Source organism: Chroicocephalus ridibundus, chromosome 3, assembly GCF_963924245.1.
Source record: "Chroicocephalus ridibundus chromosome 3, bChrRid1.1, whole genome shotgun sequence".
Classification (NCBI taxonomy): Eukaryota; Metazoa; Chordata; class Aves; order Charadriiformes; family Laridae; genus Chroicocephalus; species Chroicocephalus ridibundus.
Window position 1 is genome coordinate 10,915,621 of NC_086286.1, and position 21,305 is coordinate 10,936,925.

The 21,305-nt window shown below is 41.2% G+C and overlaps 1 protein-coding gene across 2 annotated transcripts in view; it reads left to right on the forward strand.

The window, feature by feature from the left end:
* The window catches only part of RALGAPA2 (Ral GTPase activating protein catalytic subunit alpha 2), a 139,000-nt gene that overhangs the window by 44,496 nt on the left and 73,199 nt on the right, over nucleotides 1-21,305 (forward strand). For both annotated transcript variants that reach the window (XR_010070149.1, XM_063327950.1), the window contains exons 20-27: nucleotides 1,870-1,960; nucleotides 2,125-2,301; nucleotides 4,472-4,665; nucleotides 5,163-5,261; nucleotides 5,532-5,687; nucleotides 18,159-18,287; nucleotides 19,710-19,838; nucleotides 21,062-21,120. Coding sequence is in view for 1 of the 2 variants with exons in the window: in XM_063327950.1 (XP_063184020.1) it covers nucleotides 1,870-1,960; nucleotides 2,125-2,301; nucleotides 4,472-4,665; nucleotides 5,163-5,261; nucleotides 5,532-5,687; nucleotides 18,159-18,287; nucleotides 19,710-19,838; nucleotides 21,062-21,120 (1,034 nt within the window). In the remaining variant the exon portion in view is untranslated. The remainder of the gene's footprint in view (nucleotides 1-1,869; nucleotides 1,961-2,124; nucleotides 2,302-4,471; nucleotides 4,666-5,162; nucleotides 5,262-5,531; nucleotides 5,688-18,158; nucleotides 18,288-19,709; nucleotides 19,839-21,061; nucleotides 21,121-21,305) is intronic.

The following is a 21,305-nucleotide window of genomic DNA, read 5'->3' on the forward strand; positions in this document are numbered from 1 at the left end:
CGCTGTTTAGTGTGATCATTTTCTGTCTCCTGATCTTGTCAGTTGCTCATGCGGTTCTACGTAAAATTGGTTTTACGCTAGTCTGATACAAGACTTTTATGCTTTTTTTTATATTAAATATAAACAAGAAGTTAATAACTTTTTAAAGATAAGTAATTCATGGCTATTAGAGCTACAGTACACTGGAGTAAATGTTTGATGGTTGAAAGTGCTGGGGAAAATGCCTGCCTTCAGCACGGTTTGTATCCCCGGCTATGTATTGCAGATGTTTTGTGTAAGTTAGCATTAGGACAGGCAAGCTTTGTAAATTTTTAATGCAACTTTTGAATCAACGGTATTAAAATAAAAAGGGCTGAGGCTGATCAGCTTTGTGGAAGTATAATGCAACACAGCATGGAGGACTTGAAGCTGAATCTCATCTCTGGACCTTGGCTCTCCTCTATGTCTAGGCTTAAAGTACCATTAACATTTAGCTCTGGAAAGGAGAGATGAGACATTTTCTGCAGAGTGCTTTCAGTAATCCCGTCAGGAATAACAAAGTGTCTCAAAAAGGAAGGAAAGTCTAGTGTGCTTTGCGCGGCAGAGGAGCGGGAGAGAAGTAAGTTCAGTAGTTGGGGGAATTAAAAATTAACCTGGCTTCCCATTCTATTTTAATGCCATGTGTTATAAGATATTCACAAGCACACGCTGCTGGGCTGTTACCAGTATTGTACTTTCACCCTTTTTGTGAGTGGAACCTGGGGTTTGACCGTATATTCACTGCATAACTTGTGAATGTACCGTGTGAACCAGTTTGACTTCGTATCACAACCCACTGAAACATCATCGCTGATCACTGAGAGCCAGATTTGCCAGGGAAGAAAGAAAGACCACTCTGCCATCTATCAGGCAGCACAACCAAACATGTATTTCTTGGGAATAATTGTCAATTCTCTCCGGATTTAAAAAAAAAAAAAAAAGAAAAAGAAAAAAGCTCCGCTGTTAGATAAAATAATAATAATTTCTACAAGGCAATTGTCTCTTTGGCAATAATTTGCTTTCTCAGATATATGCAGAAAGAACGAATGGATTAAGTAGTTCAGAATGGATTAAATGGCCAGTGGATCGGAAATGCCTTCAAGAAATTTATTTAAAAATAGCAAATATCAACATGGAATTTCAGAAATGTTAACTGGATTGAGGAATTTTAGAGTAGCGATTCCTTCAGCAGTTAGATCTAGTATGCTCCTGGGGTAAGGCCTTGGGGCTCTTTGTTCCATATTGGCAATGGAAAACACGATATTCTCTTTCTGGCAGTAATTAAGTGTTGCTGTTATAGATGACATGAAGTTGCAAGAAATGTGAATTTTGAAGGTGAGCTGGCAGATATAAATAAAAACACTTAGGGACAGGGCAGGATCATCTAGAAACGGAAAATTGTCTGAAGGGTTTTCAGCAAGTAGGCTATAAATCCATTTGGCGAAGAAGGTGGTAGTAAACAAAAGGTCAGGTGTCCTCGCGTGGGTTGTTTTGCAACGGAGTAATGCTCCAACCTAAGAGATGACCACTAATTTTTTTCCCGAAAGATTTATCGATACTTCTGAAAGCATTGAATGATTTCAGATCTGTGTAAAAACGTAAGTAAAAAGTCCCGCTTGTTGGTATGAAAACTGAGTTTAAGAAAGGGAGGATAACGACTGGGGTTGAAAGCATGACGGTTTCCTTAAGATATTTAAAGATATTTGGACATTTTAAATATTCATGGAAATATCTTGTGACTGACTTGTAATTAATTTCTTATAACAGCGTGTGTATCTCAAATTTGCTAACATACGATGCAGTTCCCAAACTGTAATAAGCTGCGATTTTTATTTTTTTTTTTCTCTGAAGGTACTGGTACGAAGAAGCAGTAGTACAGCTGAATTAGATCTGAAAGCAGATTTGCAGCAATCACATGGAAATTATAGAGAGAGAGAAAAAAGTGAGTCCCAAAAACACAGTATTTTTCTTAAGTGTAGCAATTGAACTCGGTGTCGTAATTTGGTCTTGTTACAGATATATTAGATGCTTTTCTCATCATTCTTTGCTAATGTAGCCTTTAAAGAACAGGCTCTGTGACCTTTATTAATCCCCTTCTCGCTTTAGGTGAAAGCGTTAGCAGTGACACATCGATTGGCTATAATAATGAAGTAGAGATCGCACTCATCCCCTGGCAACCTTCTGAAGAAGACCATGAAGTTAATGCATCGGCAGATGTTTGTGCAGATCCCGATGCACCTCGCTGGCTTCAGCTTAGTCCTTCAGATACTGCAAATTTAACAGGTACCATAGTCCAGAAAACGTATTTACTATTTAAGGAGTTTATACAGGTCAGTTTGCTTATAAAAAGTAGGTTTTGTTTGGCATATATCGCCAAGTTTCATAATGTTCACTCAAAAAGTGAGTTTAAGGGATTTGGATAATCGGACTGAAGCTGGCACTGTTGCCAATGGCTTGTGATCCAGAGAATAATCACGCTGTTGAAAATAATTGGGTTGCTTACTGTGTCAAATTACCACTGACCAGCTGAGGTGTGGTAGCTGATCACTTGTGCTCTCTTAGCCTGCCCCAGTGTTCAAGTAAAATAATTAATTTATATTTTGAGTTAATAGGGTTTATTTCATAGCAGAATGGTCTAAAGAAATTCCTTACTATAGGAAATAAGTGGTTAATTCACAATAACTTCTCTCATCTTGATCCTGTTAACGTTCCTTATTTATAGTTCAAAGTACACAATGTCCTACACTCCAGTAGGATGTGCTAAGTGGCATTCTCAGAAGAGTTAATTTGGAAGTAAAAGTCCTTTACCTTTTCATTTTACTTATAGTATCTTTAACATGTACAATGCTCATGATTATTTATTGAAATATTTTGATTTTTGCAATTTGTGAACGTGCTTTCCCATCTAATAGCATGAGTTAGAGATGTTACTTCAATAACTTAATGCGGTAACATATGAAACTATCTCACAGGGTGGTTTTGCTAGCAGATACCTAGTTTCAAGGATATTTTTTTCATACTCACTTTTTCTTTGAAATATCTATAATTTAATGAACGAGTACCCCTCCTTCAACCGTTCAGACTGCCATTGTACAAAAGGTAGCATGTCATACAGGAAATGGTAAGGATTGGTACCTATGATAAATTCTTTGCTTTCTTTATGTCTGTGATGCAAGGCATTGCTCCTTTGGGTGTACAAAGAGAGCGAATTACATAAAATAACCTGATAGGTAGCATAGACTAAAACCAAAAAATGGGGCAACAAATGTATAATTGCCCAACAGAGCCAGTGTGCCCTTACTGCATTTCTGGTTCTCACCCAAGTCGCAAAACTTGGTTTTGTTGTGCAAGCCTCTATGGTGTAAGGCAAAAAAATACTGTGATGCCACCACTGAACAGTATAGGTGCGATTTCTCTGACAACAGATCTGCTGAAGATCATTCTAACGTGCCTAATAAATAACATCTGTCTTAACGCTTCGGGAATTCATAATGGTACAGCAAACAAAACCAAAAAAAAAAAGGCAAAAAGAAAAAAAAATATCCCCAAAGCTTTTTTTTTTTTTTTTGTTAAAAAATCAAGCAAACATAAAACTATCTAAAATGGCCTTTATTTTGCTAACCTTCTTTGGGTTCTGGGAGGACACAAGTGACTTGCCTCTGCCTGTGTAGGGGTTTCCTGCAGCGTTCCTCGGAACGCTGGCTGCGGAGCAGTGCAGGGTGCCGCGCTGGACCGTAGGTCTGGTTCTGCCTGCAGACATGCCGCTACGCAGCCTTTCCTGGCCTGATAGAAGATAACGGACCAGCTCTTGTCATTAATATTTGCACTTCGATATGGAAATTTTCTTTTACTTGTTTAAGCATATGAATTCCATTATCCCGAGAGTCTTCACAAACCCCTGCTTTCCTTCTCAGTTTGCATACTGCTGCCTCAGGAACTGCTTCTGTCTGAAATGATAACGCCTGAGCCTATTCTTTATCGCTCGTAGTGCACACTCTGTAGTTTCTTTGTTCAGTTCCATTTCCAGGTCATTTTATACCGTGAGATCTCAAAAAAGAAAGGACTCTTAGCAATAGAAATATTACCTGTAAAAAACAGTTATTGATTGAATAAATCTCTGAGTACGTGAATGTTCCATTGAACTGCATTTGCCTCCCTGCTAAAAAAAAAAAAAAAAAAGCAAGCCTTGAGTGGGGGCAGTCTCTCTGATATAAAATTGATCTATAGCTGTGTCATCTCTATGTGGAAACCCTTTACTCTACGTTTTCTGCCATTTGTTTTTCTTTGAATCGTGTGCTAGCTTGAGCAATGAAAAAGAGAGATGATTTGGTGGGAGAGAATAGTTTTGAGACGGAAGACGGTCGGAAGGAGTAACGCTCCTATTTTACTGACCAAGTTTATACCGTACGCTACGTTTCTAATTCATGGAAATGGAACTTTTTGAATTTTACAGACAGTAGCGAATTCCTTGCTGATGACTGCAGTATAATTGCTGGTGGAAGCCTTATTGGTTGGCACCCTGATTCTGCTGCTGTGTTATGGAGGAGGATCTTGGGAATTCTTGGAGATGTAAACAACATAAAGTCACCTAAAATCCATGCAAAAGTTTTTGGGTATCTTTACGAGTTGTGGTATAAACTTGCAAAGGTACTGTGTATGATGCTGACATCTAATGAGAATGATTTTTCTTTTGTTGTAAAAATTATTATTAAATTTGATTTAGTATTAGCATCTGGAATATAAGCATGAGATTTGGAGGATTCTGTCACAAAGATAACCTTGTTCCATTTCTACTAGAGAGTGTTCCTGTTCAATGACAAGAGAATTTAGATTAGTTAATTTAAATGGGGGGAGGAAACAGTAGCAAAGGTATAGCAGAGGCGTAGAATAGAATAGTGCAAACGTTGGTATTTGGTGTAAAAGCCCATGGTATGATCTAAAATGGTAATATTTGCCTAGGCTGGGGGGGAGCGCTGTAGAACAAGCTTTCCTGGTAGTTTTGGCTTAAGTAGGAACTCCATATAGTGCAGGATGTAGTGCATTTCGAGTAAATCAAATAAAATGAAAAAGAAATAATGTGAAATAAAGAGCATTAATAAAGTAAGCTATCAGTTTTATTAACTCACTTCTTTTAAAAACATCAGATACGGGACAACCTTGCTATAAGTGTGGACAATCAGTCTACTCCTTCTCCTCCTGTCTTAATTCCTCCTCTCAGAATATTTGCATCGTGGTTGTTCAAGGTAAGCTATTTGTAAAATTTTCACACATTAGTATTTTCTTCTCTGTCAGCACTGAACTTGTGTGTGTGTAGTTTATTTTTAATTTTTACGATCACTGCTGGCGAAGAAGATGAATATCTTCCAAAGGCTATTTGGACCCAAATCTGTTTTAATAGATACACGAAACAGGTTTGCTTTCTGTAAAATCTGCTGAAGATGCCGTTTTGTGTTAGCTGGCTACTAGGGAAAAAAAAAAAAAAGTAATAATACAAGGTTTTTTTCTCTTTCCAGGCAACCACCCTGCCAAATGAATATAAGGAAGGCAAACTTCAGGCGTACAGGCTGATCTGCGCTATGATGACTAGGCGTCAAGACGTTCTGCCAAATTCTGATTTCCTGGTTCATTTTTATTTTGTGATGCACCTTGGCTTAACAAGCGAAGACCAGGTACAAGCTTTACTTGATACAAAAATAAATGTGTTACTGTATGCTGATGGGAATACCTGTATTTTTGCATTTGAAGACCTGAAGCAGTGTTTCGCAACAATTGTTCCGTGAAATTATTCTGTGTAGCCTAGTCTGCCCCTCTCTTTAGATTATGCAGTCCTAACTTTCTCATTGCCCTCCCAGTTAGAAATTTTTAAACAACTACTACTTACTTGTGACTTACTGTCACAACTGCATCACAGACACTTGTTGCTGTTTCTTTCTTGTTTTCCTGACGTTTCTGAGGGATGGCCTGCGATGAGTTTCTGCCCATCCGTGTTGCACGGTTAGTAGCTGCGTCGAGCTGGTCACGTGAAAAACGTTCGAACGCTCAGTTGATATCAAGTCTTGAGCTGGACTGTGTGTTTGACCAGTGTGTTTAAACTTTGGTTCTGCCAAAGCAGAAGCCTCGTGTGCCCCGCGCCCCTACTGTGTTCCGTACCAACTGTGATGCTGTGAAGTTGGTGCTTCCAGAGCCGCCGCTGGAGTTGGTCTGTTCTCCACGTTACTCCCAGCTCATGTTACAGATGTTTTTACCTTCTATTGTGAGGTAAAATGCTAGACGCGATCTTAGGCAAAGGAGGGGATGCGAAGAGCTTTATGTCGGTTTATAAGCAGCGGCTGCTCTCAACATGCCCTTTGGAATGCCGTGCGCCATTGATTGCAAGGACATTCTCTAAAATTAGAATTAATGTTGTCCTCTCCAGACTCTTCCCCTTCAAGATTAGTCCTTCAGGGGATGTTTAAAACTGTCATACCAGCTCTTTGTAACTGGTGCAAAGTGGACTGAAGAGAGAACTGAGACAGAAGGTTATCTTACTGTAACCAAGAGGTGCTACCAAAACATTCTCTTCCTGTGGATAAATATTGTTCCTACATTCCTGTGTCCTGGGTTGGCCTAATTTATTGAAGTATTCAGTAGGAGATGAATAAAAGACTTAATCTGTCCAGATGTAAGAGGATTGTTGGGCCTCAGAAACAGCTAAACACCCATAAAAACTGTAAGAAATATTCTTTATTTTCCCTAAAGGGTATCTAAAAACATTTCCATGTTTTTATAGCTACAGGAGTGGGTTTTCTTCCTTAAAAGAAACAGTCTAATGAAAGCGGTGGCTAGAGCTGTGCTGTGGATTCCAGCAGAGGGCACACAGACCCCTTCGTAAATCCTGTCGTGGTCACTTCTGCTTCTTCCGAGAGTTGTGTCTGGTGCCCTTAGTAAGTCAACAGGAAGAGTCTTGCACAGGTTTGGTCCTATCTGAGATGAAAGAGAGAAATAATTAATTGTTACCAGGCTCTCGCCCTCTGAATCTCAGTTCTCCTCCTGAAAAGTTGGAGCGTTTGGAAAATCTTCCTTTTAAGTAGGTAATGGGGGCCAGGGGGGAGAAGGAATAGAAAGGAAAGGGTTTTCTTCTGGAAAAACCCAAGAGTTCCGGCTGCTGCTGAAACCTAGAAAAAAAACCCCACAAGCGTCTGCCATTTGTAAAGCACAAATGGGGAAAAATAAAAGTGGAACTCCTCTTTTTGCCACTCTCAATATGTTACTCTCGTCACTCTTTCATTTCATTAATCTATGCAGATTTCAGACAGTTTAACACTACTTGGTGTACGCAGTAAATTCATTCCCCTACAAAAAAAAAGACTGTGTGGTAACACCCGCGATGATGAGACCCCTGAATTTTAAAAACCACACAGCATCAAATCCGCTCACATAAAACACACAATTCAAGAAGCTTTAAAGCCCGATGTAGACCAGATTTTTAAAAAGATCATCACTTTTATATTTGCATAAACAAAGACAAATCTTTATAGCAGCCACTGCCGACACAGGGCCTTAGGGGCAGAAAATATCAGTAATTTTAAGACACTTAAGCTGTTTTCATCTACACATTTCCATGAAACGGCCAGGTTTGTCATGCCAGAGGTGTTCAGCTGTTGGCAGTTCCTTTTTTTGAAGCTAAGGGGTGCTCCATTTTTCGAAATCTGACTGCTGCCTGGAGAACCGTTTTCTCTATAGAAACTGGGAGATTTTTAAAACGTGGAATTGGTTGTTGCTGAGCTGGTTTTTACCCTGTTTATTGCGTTTTGGTGGTGTTAACGGTTCCACAGATTTCTAAGCTTCTTGCGGCTGTGGACCTTGGATTTCAGTGCTTGGGCAGAGTTACAATCCAGGAGTTAAAGAAGATGAAGATGATGAAGAGATGAAGACTATGTAGTGGTGTCAGACTCCACATTGCGCATCATTCCAGGATTTCCCAGATAACTTGCGCACTGATGCCGCTCTTTTGTTCTTCCTTGCCTCGCTCGGTTTTGCTTTTTTTGCCTCTTGGTGGCACACTCGACCACAAGTTTTTTTCTTACGTTACTGTCCTTCCAGTTTTGCTTTCCTTAAGTAGGAGACTGGTTGAGGTGTCAACTCATGGTGCTTTGGAGCTTGGATTCTCATGCGACGCGTTGGTACGAAGCACGGTCCTTACACCTATTTCTGTATTCCCAGTATGATTAGTGCCAAGGTGCTTGACGGGTGTTGAGACTAGTGGGACAATGGGGATGCTGAGGGTAACTACAAATGCAGGAACGCGCTGTATGAGGCAGAAGTACCTCCTCTGGCGCGTGCAAAGGGTAGCAAAGCGTAAAGTGTGCGTTGTGAAGCTGTCACTGGGTCTCACAGCTTCCTCTAAGAAACAGGGTGATGTACAATGAGTGGGACACAATACCAGTATTGATTTTGTGATTTTTTTATTTTTTTTTCCACTTCTCAGTGATTTTGAGTATGTGCTGTTACCTGATAAACTTCATATAAGAGAGGGTGTGATATCATGGGGCACAAGGATCACCGGAACATGGATCCTTGTTCTTCGTAACGCTGCAAAATCCTGCCAGCATCCTGTAGTTTCTAGGATTGGAGTTATTGCATGCCAAAATAAACTTTGGGGCAGGGCTTTTTTTTTTTTTTTTAGCACACGTTGTTTTTATGTGCTAAGCACAAGCATAGGTTTCTCACTCTTAAGCAACATTAACAGGAGTTAGGAGAGGGGGTGTTTCTCATGGGGGAATTTTCCTTCTGACCAGTGTCCTGTGACCAGTGCAACTTTAGAATTTATGGGGGAAAGCAACAGAAAGGTAGAGCAACTCCAGGAAATCACAGTGGTGACTTTAGAAGAGCTTTTTAAGAGGATACGTAATTTTAAAATAGTACCGTCGGAAACCTCTTTGACCGGAATGTGATTTTTCAATGTTTCAGTTAGCATCAGAAATGTTTCTTTCGGAAATATATGTCTCTTTCCACTCCTCCCTTAAAGCTATGAGTATACAAAACTTCTGCTGTATTGTGTAGGTTTTAGTGTTGATAGAAAGACAAAATAATACATTTTTGAATAGGGTTAGAAATAAATGCAATATTATTCCTGGCAAGTGCGACCTAACTTTGCAGGCTTGTCCCATGGGGTATATAAAAGAGCAATGTAGGGTTATATTTTATAGAAAGCTCCCATGGCATTCTGAGTTCAAGATGTAGCAATTAGCTTAGCAGATGAGGAAGGAGATAGTGAGGTAATGAGCTGCATCTAATTTGTCCATGTGGAAGCGCCTAACAACAAACATCCCTGTAGGAAGAAGTGAACGGTTCTCTGCAACAATTGCATCACCTTTTCAGGTGGGAGAAGCCATTGCGTAAACGGCAGTCGCAGAGCGAGTCGCAGTCTGGCGTTGTAATTACTTCCAGCTTGCAAAGGGGCCTGAGGTCAAGGGGCGAGTGACCGTCTGCGGGTTGATGATCCTCCTCCTCTACCGCTCAATTCAGTGGACCGACGCTGTATTCTGATGCTGCGATAGTGAGCCTGGATTTTTTTTTTTTCCCTGTGGTTTTTAATGAATGAAGTTCACTGAGGCTCACCCCCTCCCCACCCTGACCTTCCAGTGTAAAGGAAAGTGAATTTGGACATTTGCTACCACGCCGTGGTTTCGTGGAGGTAGTTCACCTACGGTTGCTCCAATTCCTCATCTAGATTACGGAAAATCCTGAAACGTTCTTGGGGTGTGTTGGGTTTTTTTGTGGTTTGGTTTTGGGTTTTTTGGGTTTTTTTTTAGGAGATGCCATGGGATAGCCTGTTGCAGTCTGGGTAGGAATAGGTGCCTTATGCTGCTAAGTGAGGCTGATCGTTGAAAAACCCCTATTACAGTGATTGCAACGATGCATGCCTGTTGATTCGGACAATAAATATACTTTTTTAAATTAAACCAAAGTCTAATACCGCAATCCACAAATTTTACAAGTACCTGAACTGGGAAAGGATAGGTATTTTATTATTGCCACTGGTTGATTACTGTAGCAGTAGTTTTTGCTTCATGGATTTGCAAAGCACATAAGCATCTCCTTGCTTCATAGCTTCCTTGGTTTTGCTGAAGAACAAAAGTACCAAAACACAATTCCAAAATGGTACTGACACTATTCATCCCTCTTCTCAGAAAAGCCAGTCTTCAAATAATTCTGATTCCTCAGTTCTGGTACTTCTGGTACTTAAATAGTCCTTCTAGATTATTGCTGGGTTTTTTTCCCTAAAACTTCGGTGGATTTTTGTGACGCTGTCTTATTTCTGTCTAAATTTGCACCCCAGAATGCAGCGCAAGTTAGGTCCTTACCCTGTAGTTATGCTGTGAAAGAGGCAGGTTTTCAGTGTTTTTCAAGTTTCAAACCCCCAGCTGTTTAGTGTCTTTTTTTTTTTTTTATAGAAAGTCTCGCCCTACTACCAGGGCTTTAGCATCGGTTGGACCAACCTATTGGACAACACGTGTCGCCGTGGTTTTTCCCCAGTAGTCTGAGGTTATCTGAAAAGTGAGCTACCAGGTTAGTTATATTGCTGACTTTAGAAGTGCGTTTTAACACAGAAGTTTAATAAATGTACAATTATACTGGCTTGCCAGAGTATCTTTGGAATAGAGTGCTTACATATGAGAGGAAATATTAAGGAACGTAATACAAAGACTTCAGAAATTCTCAGTGGAAAGGACAGCTGATAGACAAGGAAAGAGACCGTGCTGATGGCTTTTTTTAGTTTAGTGATGTTAAGGGCAGAACAAGCTTTAAATATGGAAGAGGAGGAAAAAAAAAAAAAAAAAAAGGAAAGCCCAGATCCAAATGAGTTGACAGATGTCCTCGGTGATTAAATTTCAGCACATGCAGACTGGCCCGCCTGCAGAACGCAGCCCAGCTGTAGGCAGAGAAGTTAACAGCTATGTTTTTAGCTCGGCTCCTTTTAGTAGTAAAAGGATGACTCAGATGAAATAATCTGTCGGTAAAGACGGCAGTATACTAATGTGCGTTATGCTTATCTGTAAGCCGCTTAATTTGTTTAAAATATACTGTTGCTAATTACGGAAGGGAAGCTACACCCGTTATGTAGTCAGCTCATGTAGAAACACTGACTATAGCCGTTTGTATGAGAGATGGATAATTTATAACGTGAAGCATTTTTTAGTAGCGTTGCTACCGGAGAAGCCACATTAATTACCTATTTGTATTAACATTGATCTGAAGTTATTTGGTTTTTGGTTTGTTTTTTTTTTTTTTTTTTAAAAAGTACTTGTGAGCTTTTATATGTTTCTGTTAAATTCTTACTCAACAGTGAGGAGCAGTGTACAACTTATAGACTGCTCAGCCATTGGTGCTCTTCACTGGGACATGTATTAGCCAGGTAGAGCATTGTCTTCTAAAGGTACAATAAATGAGCAGCTTTGCTTTTGTATGCTGTGGAATAAGTACTACTTGCCTGGATTTCTGCCTGATAATGTTGCACGTGAGGACCCTTAGTTGTATGGCATTTAGAAACGCATTTTAGATTCCTTTCCAGGCTGCCGTTTAAAAGAAAATAATCATAATATAGTCTATTAAGGCTTAGATGCCCGTATTTTAGTTTCTTGTGACTTTCTTCCAGTGGCTACTATGATTTTTCTCCCTCTTTTAGTGTCCGCTGTATCTCACTTTCTGTAGAAAATTTGCCTGTGCCCCCATTATGTGCTTTATGAGGGCTTGGAAATAAGTGTTAACAGACAGCGTGTTTTCTGTAGCGACAAAAATACAAATGCCAGGGTCTCACAGGAAATCCTGCATTACCCCTCTGCTCGCTCATAGTAGGATAAATTGGAAGTGTTGAAGAAAAATAGCTGCGAGGATTGACTGGAAGAAAGGAATAACCAGGAAGTGCCAGCTGTAGTAGCTGTGTGTTCTGGAACAATTTTGGTAGTTTTGTTCTTTTTTTTTTTTTTCTTTTTTTTTTTAATACTTTTGCTCTTTCTAAATTGCTTCCATCCCACGCAAACTACTGTTTCGTAGTCGTCGTTCTGTCTGTCTCTTCTGTATTCCCAGCAGTATCTTGCTGGAGTGCCTGCTGCTTGTAAGCTCCTTTGTGAGGATTTTCTGAACTCTGTCCAGAACAGAAATGGAGTTTTTGAAATAGAGGCAACGTCTCTCTTCCTTCCATTTTGCTTGCACCTTTCTTTTCCACCTCTCCAGTCATCCTTGTAGCTTTGGGATCTCCCGAAGCCAATTTCTTTGTTTAATGTGCCTTTGCGATGCAACGCTGTTTGTTTCATCATCACTGATTGGAGGTCAGTGACGAGCGGTGTTCCCCAGGGGTCAGTACTGGGTCCAGTCCTCTTCAATATGTTCATCAATGACCTGGATGAGGGGACAGAGTGCACCCTCAGCAAGCTTGCCACTAACACAAAGCTGGGAGGGGTGGCTGACACACCGGAAGGCTGTGCCGCCATACAGAGAGACCCGGACAGGCTGGAGATCTGGGCAAAGAGGAACCTTATGAAATTCCATAAGGGCAAGTGTAGGGTGCTACACCTGGGGAGGAATAACCCCATGCACCAGTCCAGGTTGGGTGCTGACCTGCTGGAGACCAGCTCAGCTGAAAGAGACCTGGGAGTCCTGGGGGACAACAGGATGACCGTAAGCCAGCAATGTGCCCTTGTGGCCAAGAAGGCCAGTGGCATCCTGGGGTGCATCAAGAGGAGTGTGGCCAGCAGGTCGAGGGAGGTCACCCTCCCCCTCTACTCTGCCCTGGTGAGGCCGCACCTGGAGTACTGTGTCCAGTTCTGGGCTCCCCGGTTCAAGAAGGACAGGGAACTGCTGGAGAGGGGACAGCAAAGGGCTACCAAGATGATGAGGGGACTGGAACACCTCTCTTATGAAGAAAGGCTGAGGGATTTGGGTCTCTTCAGTCTGGAAAAAAGACGGCTGAGGGGGGACCTTATCAACACCTGTAAATACTTAAAGGGTGGGTGTCAGGAGGATGGGGCCAGGCTCTTTTCGGTGGTGCCCAGTGACAGGACAAGAGGTAATGGGCACAAACTTGAGCATAGGAAGTTCCACCTAAACATGAGGAGGAACTTCTTTGCTCTGAGGATGGCAGAGCCCTGGCACAGGCTGCCCGGAGAGGTGGTGGAGTCTCCATCTCTGGAGACATTCCAAACCCGCCTGGACGCGTTCCTGTGCCACCTGCTCTGGGTGACCCTGCTCTGGCAGGGGGTTGGACTAGATGATCTCCAGAGGTCCCTTCCAGCCCTATGGTTCTATGATCATCCATCATCCATTATCCTTAGCTCTCTACTTGACTTCCCCCTTTCCCTCTGCTTATTTCAACTGGGCTTTCTCTTCAGGATCCATCCTTTTCCCTCTGTGTGCAATTGTGCTTCTCTGCTTCAGACATGTTTTACTTCAACTCCTTGCAACACCTCCTTAGGTGTTACCTTTTAGGCAAGGTTACGGGAAAAATTCAGAGAGTGGCTATTTTAAGCAAATCAAGGTTTAATGTATTTGCCGTTTTGGGGGACGGTCTAATAAAAACGTGCAGAACAATCTCTTCTTCTCTGCATGCCTGCCTTCATTTTGAAAACTGATACAGCATGCAGGTGAAAGGGAAAAGCGTTAAGAGTGCTGCTAATTGCCACCTAAGGTAGAGGGCCTGCCTGCCTTCCTGCTGTGCGCTGCAGGGACCTCCTTTACCTCTCCTCTTAGAGGGGTGCTCGCCGTCCCTTCCCTAAAACCGCCTTGCCCCTAAGCACTTAAACTCATGCTCTGCAGGTGCTTCAGTGCTGCCACCTCGGCTTCTTACAGTCGGAGGCTTGGAAGCGGTCCTGCTTTGGGGGGAAATCCATATGGCAACACAACGTCATCCCAACATTTCAAGCAGTGCCACGGACTAGTAGCTGTGTTCTCGGTACCCGAACCTCTGTACCCGTAGCAAACGGATGTTCAGGTAGTTCCCTCTCGGCGTGCACGGACTTAAAATATTTCTTCCAATTTGAAGTGTATTCTTAATCCCAACAGTCCCCCTAGGTTGGGAAGATAATCAAACATACTCTAAAAGGGGAGAAACTTTAAAAATTTTGTTCGCTTCTTATGTCTGTCTGATCTCTGTTCATAGGGCATCTGAGCACCGCTCGGTCAGCACAAGGGCTTTGGGGCGGGGGTTTGTGTTATTAATATGACTTTAAAAGAGAGAGCTTTCTAATATAGTTTCGAGGGGAAGGAGGAATTACCAGCAGGCGACTTAGCGGTAATCTGTCATTTTTAGCACTTGTGAATAACCTTGTCCGTGTTTTACAAATGCAGTGTTATTCTGGTTTTTGGTATCTCTCCCTATTGCATTCCAGTCACGAGATACTTTAGCAAATGTAACTTTTTGGGAATTTAGATTTAAATGGCTTTTTCTGACAAGCTGCTCCTGTGCTTTCTGAGGGTGTCAAAATAGTTCATCAATTTTTACTGGAACTTAATTTTTGACAAGTTAACTCTTACCTAAAATGTAATGCTAGCCAGGAGAACTTGGAATAAGTAAATGGAAGTGTTTGTTCCTTTAAAATAAAAAAAGGAAAATGAAGGATTTACCACTTAAGCCTTGCGTAAATTAATAATCTTCCCTGCGCTGTAAATTTCGGCCACTAATGAGGTGTCTCTCAGTGAAGAACAGAGCGAACTGTAAGTGAAAAATCCATGTTGTTCCTGTTGAGGGACAATTGGAAACGTGATGAAAGCAGATGGCAGGCTATTTGGTTACACCTGTAATCTGCAAAAGCTTGAACAAAAATTAGGTGAAGAATATTTTTGTAATTGACCTTTCAGTGAACTTGCATAAATTTTTTTCACTTACTCAGTGGATGTTTATGACCTTATTATTTGGATTACTAGATTAAACTGTACTGAAATAGGAATGCCTTTTATAGGGTTAATGCATTTGAGAAGGACATGCATGTGATTGCCCCCTTCTCTCCCCGCCTCCCCATTTTTAACACTGCAGAGCATCATTTTGAATTGAAATAGTCCATAATGGTCCTTTTTTTCACATTTCTTTAACAACATGAACGCTAAATTATAGCTGTGCAATTATGTAAACAATGGAAATGCTTCCAGAATGAATACTTCCTTTTAAATTTTCATTTTGTGTAATTGCTGAAAGGTTTGGAGCCATAATAAACCAAAATTATTTTACACGTTTATCGTTCTAAAGGTCAATTATGAAAGAAGTAAAGAAACAACACTGTACAGAATGAGTAAACCAATTTCTATTGCCATCACCATATGTTTTTCTTATTGCTCGTGTTTTTCCAGTTACTGTGTACATAGCATTCAATTAAAGTGATTCATTTACTAGGCTGTAAGCTGCTGAACAGAGTTTACATTTATAGAACAGTGCTTTGAAGGGAAGGAAACAACTTGCCTCTGTTTGAATTACCTGATTTTTGCAATATCGCTGATAGGACATATGTTCTCACTTGGTCGCTTTCTCATAAGCCTGAATCTTCTGATAAGCTCGCAATGCTACTGAATTACTGCGCGAAATCACGCTTTTACTGTCAGCTGGATTGGGCGTGAAAGTGTGCTAATTGGGAAACGGGAGGAAAAACTGTGAAGCTTCAACCTGTAAGCGCTTTCCTGGGGTGGGGTTTCTTTCCTGCCCGTGCTGTAAGCTCGCTCTGCCTCAGATTAATTTAAACGGGAGTCACTCAGACTATCACAACTTTCCACTGAAATGCCCGAGATGAAAAATGGCAGTGGAAGCTAATGGAAAGCTGGGCTGAACACATTTTTCTCTGGGCTCTTAGGCACTTGTACATCGTTAACTTTTAACAGTTGTGTGTGTGTTCGGTTACCGCAGCATACGATCCATGCTGTGAATTCATCAGTCTGAAGCCACAGAACAAAAAAGCAAAAATTCAGGATTGTTTCCTTAGCCTTTCCAAATAATTTCTTCAAAGGTTTCTCACTGTGAAAAATAATTTAGGTTTTTTTTTAGTAGTGGTACATCTCGTGAACACCAAGTAGATCTGTGCAACCACATAGTTAGAGCTTTTTGCAAAGCGTGTGTTGACACAGCATTTGTTGAAGTCGTGTTAGTTACGCCGTGCTGTAAGCTCAGGTATTAATATATCGAAGGTAACGGTTTTGCGATTTCTATTTTATCCTCATTTCCTAAGCGTTCTATGCAGTGACCATAGCTAAGAGTCGATGAAGCCGGACGATCGTTACAGTGGTATTTAACAGATGGGATTGATGGAGCGAGGACAGGAGTTAACGCAGTTGTTTGTAGCAGGTCTTTGTACCTCCTACGTTCTGTTACCTTTCAGGCCAGGTTAGCGCGGGCCCTTTTATTGTGGCATATGTCAACAGGAGTGTACTCCCATCTGCTGCTCTATAGTTTGATGCCCAATTATTCAGAGACCAAACACATCGCAGTACCTGGCTCTGTTCGTAATTACAGGTGCGTTGTGTTGTGAGGAGCCCGGTGCATTAATCAGACTCTTAATTATGAAAAGGTGGGTCTTTTGTTCTGCTCGGAGCGTGAGTTTACCGCCCACTTTATGAGCCGCTGCATCCATCTGCTCCCTCTTTTTCAATGTTTGCATTGACTGATATTGACTTTAAAATGTATCAAAGGAAGTGATTAAAACTAGTTTAAACATTAACTCGAGTGGCATTTTAGCTTATTCAGGAAAGTGAAAGCATTATCTGCTACTATGTTAAAAACGAAATTATTGATTTAAAATCTATAACACGGTTATTTCATAGGATGTCACTGCTGTAAATACTTAGCAGAACACTAAGCAGGTTCTGTCCAGGTGTTTAGCAGTGCTTTGAGAAAATGCTAAGGTAGTTGAAGCATCTCTTCATATAGAGGAAAACGAGTTTGACTTTTTTAGTTTCTCGGGTAGAAATGGAGCCTACGGACGCATTCTGGGACTAAATGTTAAGTTCACGCCTTATTTAACACATCACGAAACCGGTAAAGATGGGCATTGGAAGCGGTTTTCCTTTGCAACTTTTCTTTGAAATTCCATTGAGATGAAAAATAATTTTCTACTCAATATAGAAATAGCTTTCTCTAATTCTTCAGCAAATATAATGTTGCAGGTAAGGATTATATAGATTTTGGACCTAATTTTAAACCTGCTGAAACCTTGTGGGAAGGAAATCTTAACTCAAATACAGGAACTTTGCTGTGATTTGGAGAGACTGTGAAGAATTGAAACGTGGAAGGATTAAAGTTGAAACGCTTGTCTCGAATGTGTTCTCTGTCACAGGGGGATGATGAGAGCAAAGCTGTGGTTGGTGGTCGCATATAGTGCCAACTCCTAAAAACAAAAAAACCCCTCTGTTCCTTCAAAAGTTCAGAAAAACTTTTTTTTTCCCCCCCCCAGGGCTTATCTATGTTTGCTATCTTAATTATTTAGAAGGAGAGTGACTTAGAATAATCTAGTTAGCATGTATTCATCTGTGTTGCCGTGCTGTGCAGGATCACTTCTTGCGTTTGACACCGCTGTATTTCTCAACTAGGGCAGAATAGCTAAAAAAAATATAAAATAATCCCTTATGTTCTGGAGCAGCCTAACAGTAGTAAGCTACCTGCTGTCAGTTACTGCCTTGAGGTCCTTCAGGGCAAAGGCAGGCGTCATCTGTGTCATCTCATGTTTTTACGGCTACCGAATTTTGAGTAATGTGATTTTTAGGAAATACCTCATTTGGAGTGGCATAATGCTTCATTTTAAATTGATTAATGGTTTGAATGTTTTGAATCCAAAGTCTTATTTAACAGGAGAACTTTTCTTTTATGCTTAGACATGAAGAGACATGGGTGGGTTTTGGTTTTTTTTTTTGTTTTTTTTTTTTATCAGGAATTTAAGAGTACAAATATTAGCAAAGTGCACTTTTCCTACTAAATGCAGCTGCAGCAGAAAGTAGTGGTTGTTACGTGACGATCAGTTACACATAGAGCGGCGTGGCTCTGAATTAGTACCACCTTGATCAGTGTGGTACTGGTGAATTACAACGTTCAATCTTCTCAAACTCTCCCTTTTGCTTTTGGGCTTTTTTTTGTTGTTGTTGTTGTTGTTGTTGCTTATTTCTTCTCAAACAGGTAACTTCTCTTCCAGGATATCTTAAATACTGTCATAAAGCACTGCCCACCTTGGTTTTTCTTCCTGGGCTTACCTGGCTTTACGATGCTGATCGGAGACTTCATTACGGCGGCGGCCAGGGTTCTGAGCACCGACGCGCTGGAGGTGAGTATGGCAATGCCCAGCACCCCCGTCCCCCGAGAGCGCGCGCTTGCTAACGAGGTTCGGATGTCTCCACTCTAACAGGTGTTGACTCATTAGTGCAATGTGAAACCGGGGCTCTTGGGGCAGATACCATGGCAGCTGATGTGTGAAATTGTGGGATAAGGTGACATAGTGGTATTGCGAAGGTGTTTCATCAAAAGGCCAAAGTGTGAGAAATCATATCCCCGCTAATATCGCGGCACGGCTGGGCGCTAAAAGCAGGCCTTGGATTTCAGAATCTCCTTAGCTTTTTCTCAGTGAGCGAATATTGAAAATACGGAACTCTGCTGGTAATACAGAATTTCTTACTAAATATCAGCACTACTAGGACTGTGACTCTAAACCATTAAATTAGCAAAGGAGAAGGAAAACAGCAAATGAATGATGTGGTGCCAAAATAAGGGTAAAGGTCTGGCAGTCCTGGGGAAAACAGGAAAGCTTTGTTGTACATGAAACACCGGTTCGGGGGAGCCCTTTCTGTCCGTTTTGGCCAAGTGCTTTTTACCGCTGCTCTTGACATTTGTGCGGCTGAGCGGGTGGCCCTGCACAGGGACGCAGCCCTCTCGTATTTCAGCGGGGCTGAAAGGGTGAGCCTGGCCGTGCTTTTTCCATTGTCCCTCAAAGAGTTTACAGCCATTAATTTTCTGACATCTCTCTGAAAAAACTGATCAGCCTGATCATTGATCCAAAGCTTAAAGTGCTAATAAGAAATGAAAACTCGGTGTTGAAACAAGACCCAATACCACCTTCTGTTTCTCCTACGCGCGCAAAACTTAGCGTGCGTTGTATTTTTCAACGTTACACAAGATTACGTAGCAGTACTTAATGCATTTATAGCTCATGCCGTGTTGCTTTTGATGGTTTTATTGAAGTAGGAATCTCTCTGCGCATTTTTATGGTGTATACAGTCAGTTTTTGAGTGCATTGTGCTGTCCTTTGTGTCACGCAATCAGCTAATAGCAGTGCTAGATTAGTGCTTAAAACTCTCACTCAGCTTTTCATTAGGTTGGTCCGTATTTTTTATTGACACCAAACTGCTGGTAGCTGGATTGTGTAATGACAGAGGAGGTATTAAAAATGTAGAATATGCTTAGGAGCGGGGCCAGGTCCCCTGCTGGAGGAGAAGCTCAGCCTCAGAAAAAAGAGCAAGAGCAACACAGCAGCAAAAAGCACAGGCAAACAAGTGTCTTTAAGTCGCAGCTTTAATGCTGCTTTTGCTGTACTTGTGAAGGCAAAGCTACGGGGACGTGTTCTTCAGGACACTTGCAATGTTGCATCGTGAATACAGCACATCTGGTATTTATGGTGACAGACACTAGCCTCGTAGCTTCTGCCACTTTCATAATTTTATGAAAAAAAGTTTTTTTTGTTTTCTTTCATTAGGCTCCCCGTTCAGAAGCTCACACCATCCTTGGTTCTCTTGTCTGCTTTCCAAATATCTACCAAGAAATCCCACTCTTGCGGCCCATTTCAGAAGCCGGTGATATCATTGCAGGAACAGCAGATGTGAAGGTAAAATCACATCTTTTTAGTACATCCTTACGTAACCTAAGATGTTTTTACTAAATAGTCACTTCATTTTTACCATGCACTTTTTAAAAATAAATAACCCCGTCCTCCTTCTCAAAACCCCACAGCTGCACGCATTATATGTTCTTATTTGATAAGCATTGCTTTGCTTAACACGCGCCATAAAATTAACAAAGCTTAGATGCTGCAAATTACATTTTTATTTTCAAGGAGAGTGAAATGGGTATGATCAACTGTGATGTTTTCCAGCCGGATGCCTGTCAAGTCAATTCATTAGATGATGGTGGTGGTATTATTTAAACTGTCCGTTCGTGGTATTTGTGTGTATTAGCTTGTCCTTTAAGAGATGTAGGGTATGCATAAGGGGAAAATATTTTTTGCATTATTGGTATTACAGTATTATTAAGAAAATTCCCCATTCAGACAGAACCATCAACTTACATGAATGGTTTTTCCCTGAGAATCAATGTCAGCGGGACACCCCGAGACGTGAATTGTTTTGCTCGATGGGAAACTTTCTACTTTAAGGACCCTAAGAGCAATGCTCTTGGTGGGGGGAAAAATCACAAACACCATCCCGTAAAGACCCAACAAAGGTGACCTGGAGCATCACTGGCAGGGGAAACCTGTCCAAATGGCTGCCCTCACACGAGCCTCCGTTGCTTTTCAATAAACTTGAGGCACCGCGCTGATCCACTGCGCAAAGTTAGGTAAAGCTGGGGAGGAGTCTACAAATTCCTCATGCGGCTCGAGAATGGAGAACGGGAGAGAATCTAAAACCCTTAGCACACCTGGCTCCCATTCTTGCTTTCGACATCAGGCCTCAGAGGGTTGTCGGAGGTGCGTTAAAACAGTCTCCATTTTAAAAGTGTCTTTTCTGTACTAAAAAATACACTAAATTTTTCAAAACATGGCTGGCTTAGAACTTAAACGCTATGGTTTGTATTATCAAGTGATCACCACTCATCATTAGTAAATACCCACCAACTCTGAAAGTGAATTGATTTCCATCTTGCTGTCTGTACGTGTTTTTAAGTTGATTGGATTTCTCCCTTGACAAGATAAAATTGGCCTGTAGTAAAAGTGGTTTAAGAATAGACTGAGAATTAAAGTTATTTCATTTGTAACCGTGTCAAAAATAAACAACTTTATTTAAAGTGGATGCCTGAAAAAGGTGCTTATTCTAATTTATTTTGTTATTTTAGTGCTACCTCATAAATATTTTACTGAAGAACGCTACAGAAGAGCCAAGTGAAGCTGCAAGGTAAAATACCGAGTAGAAGAAAAAAAGGGAAAGTCTTTTTCACCGCTGATTGGTTTTTTTTTTTGGTGCTTGTACAGCTGAGTTGTTACCGCTGCCTTGTAGTACCCTTAGGACTACCCAACCTATTTGGATGGGTTATTCACTTGAGCCCTATTGAGATGAGGTTCACTTGGCACCCTGAAGGT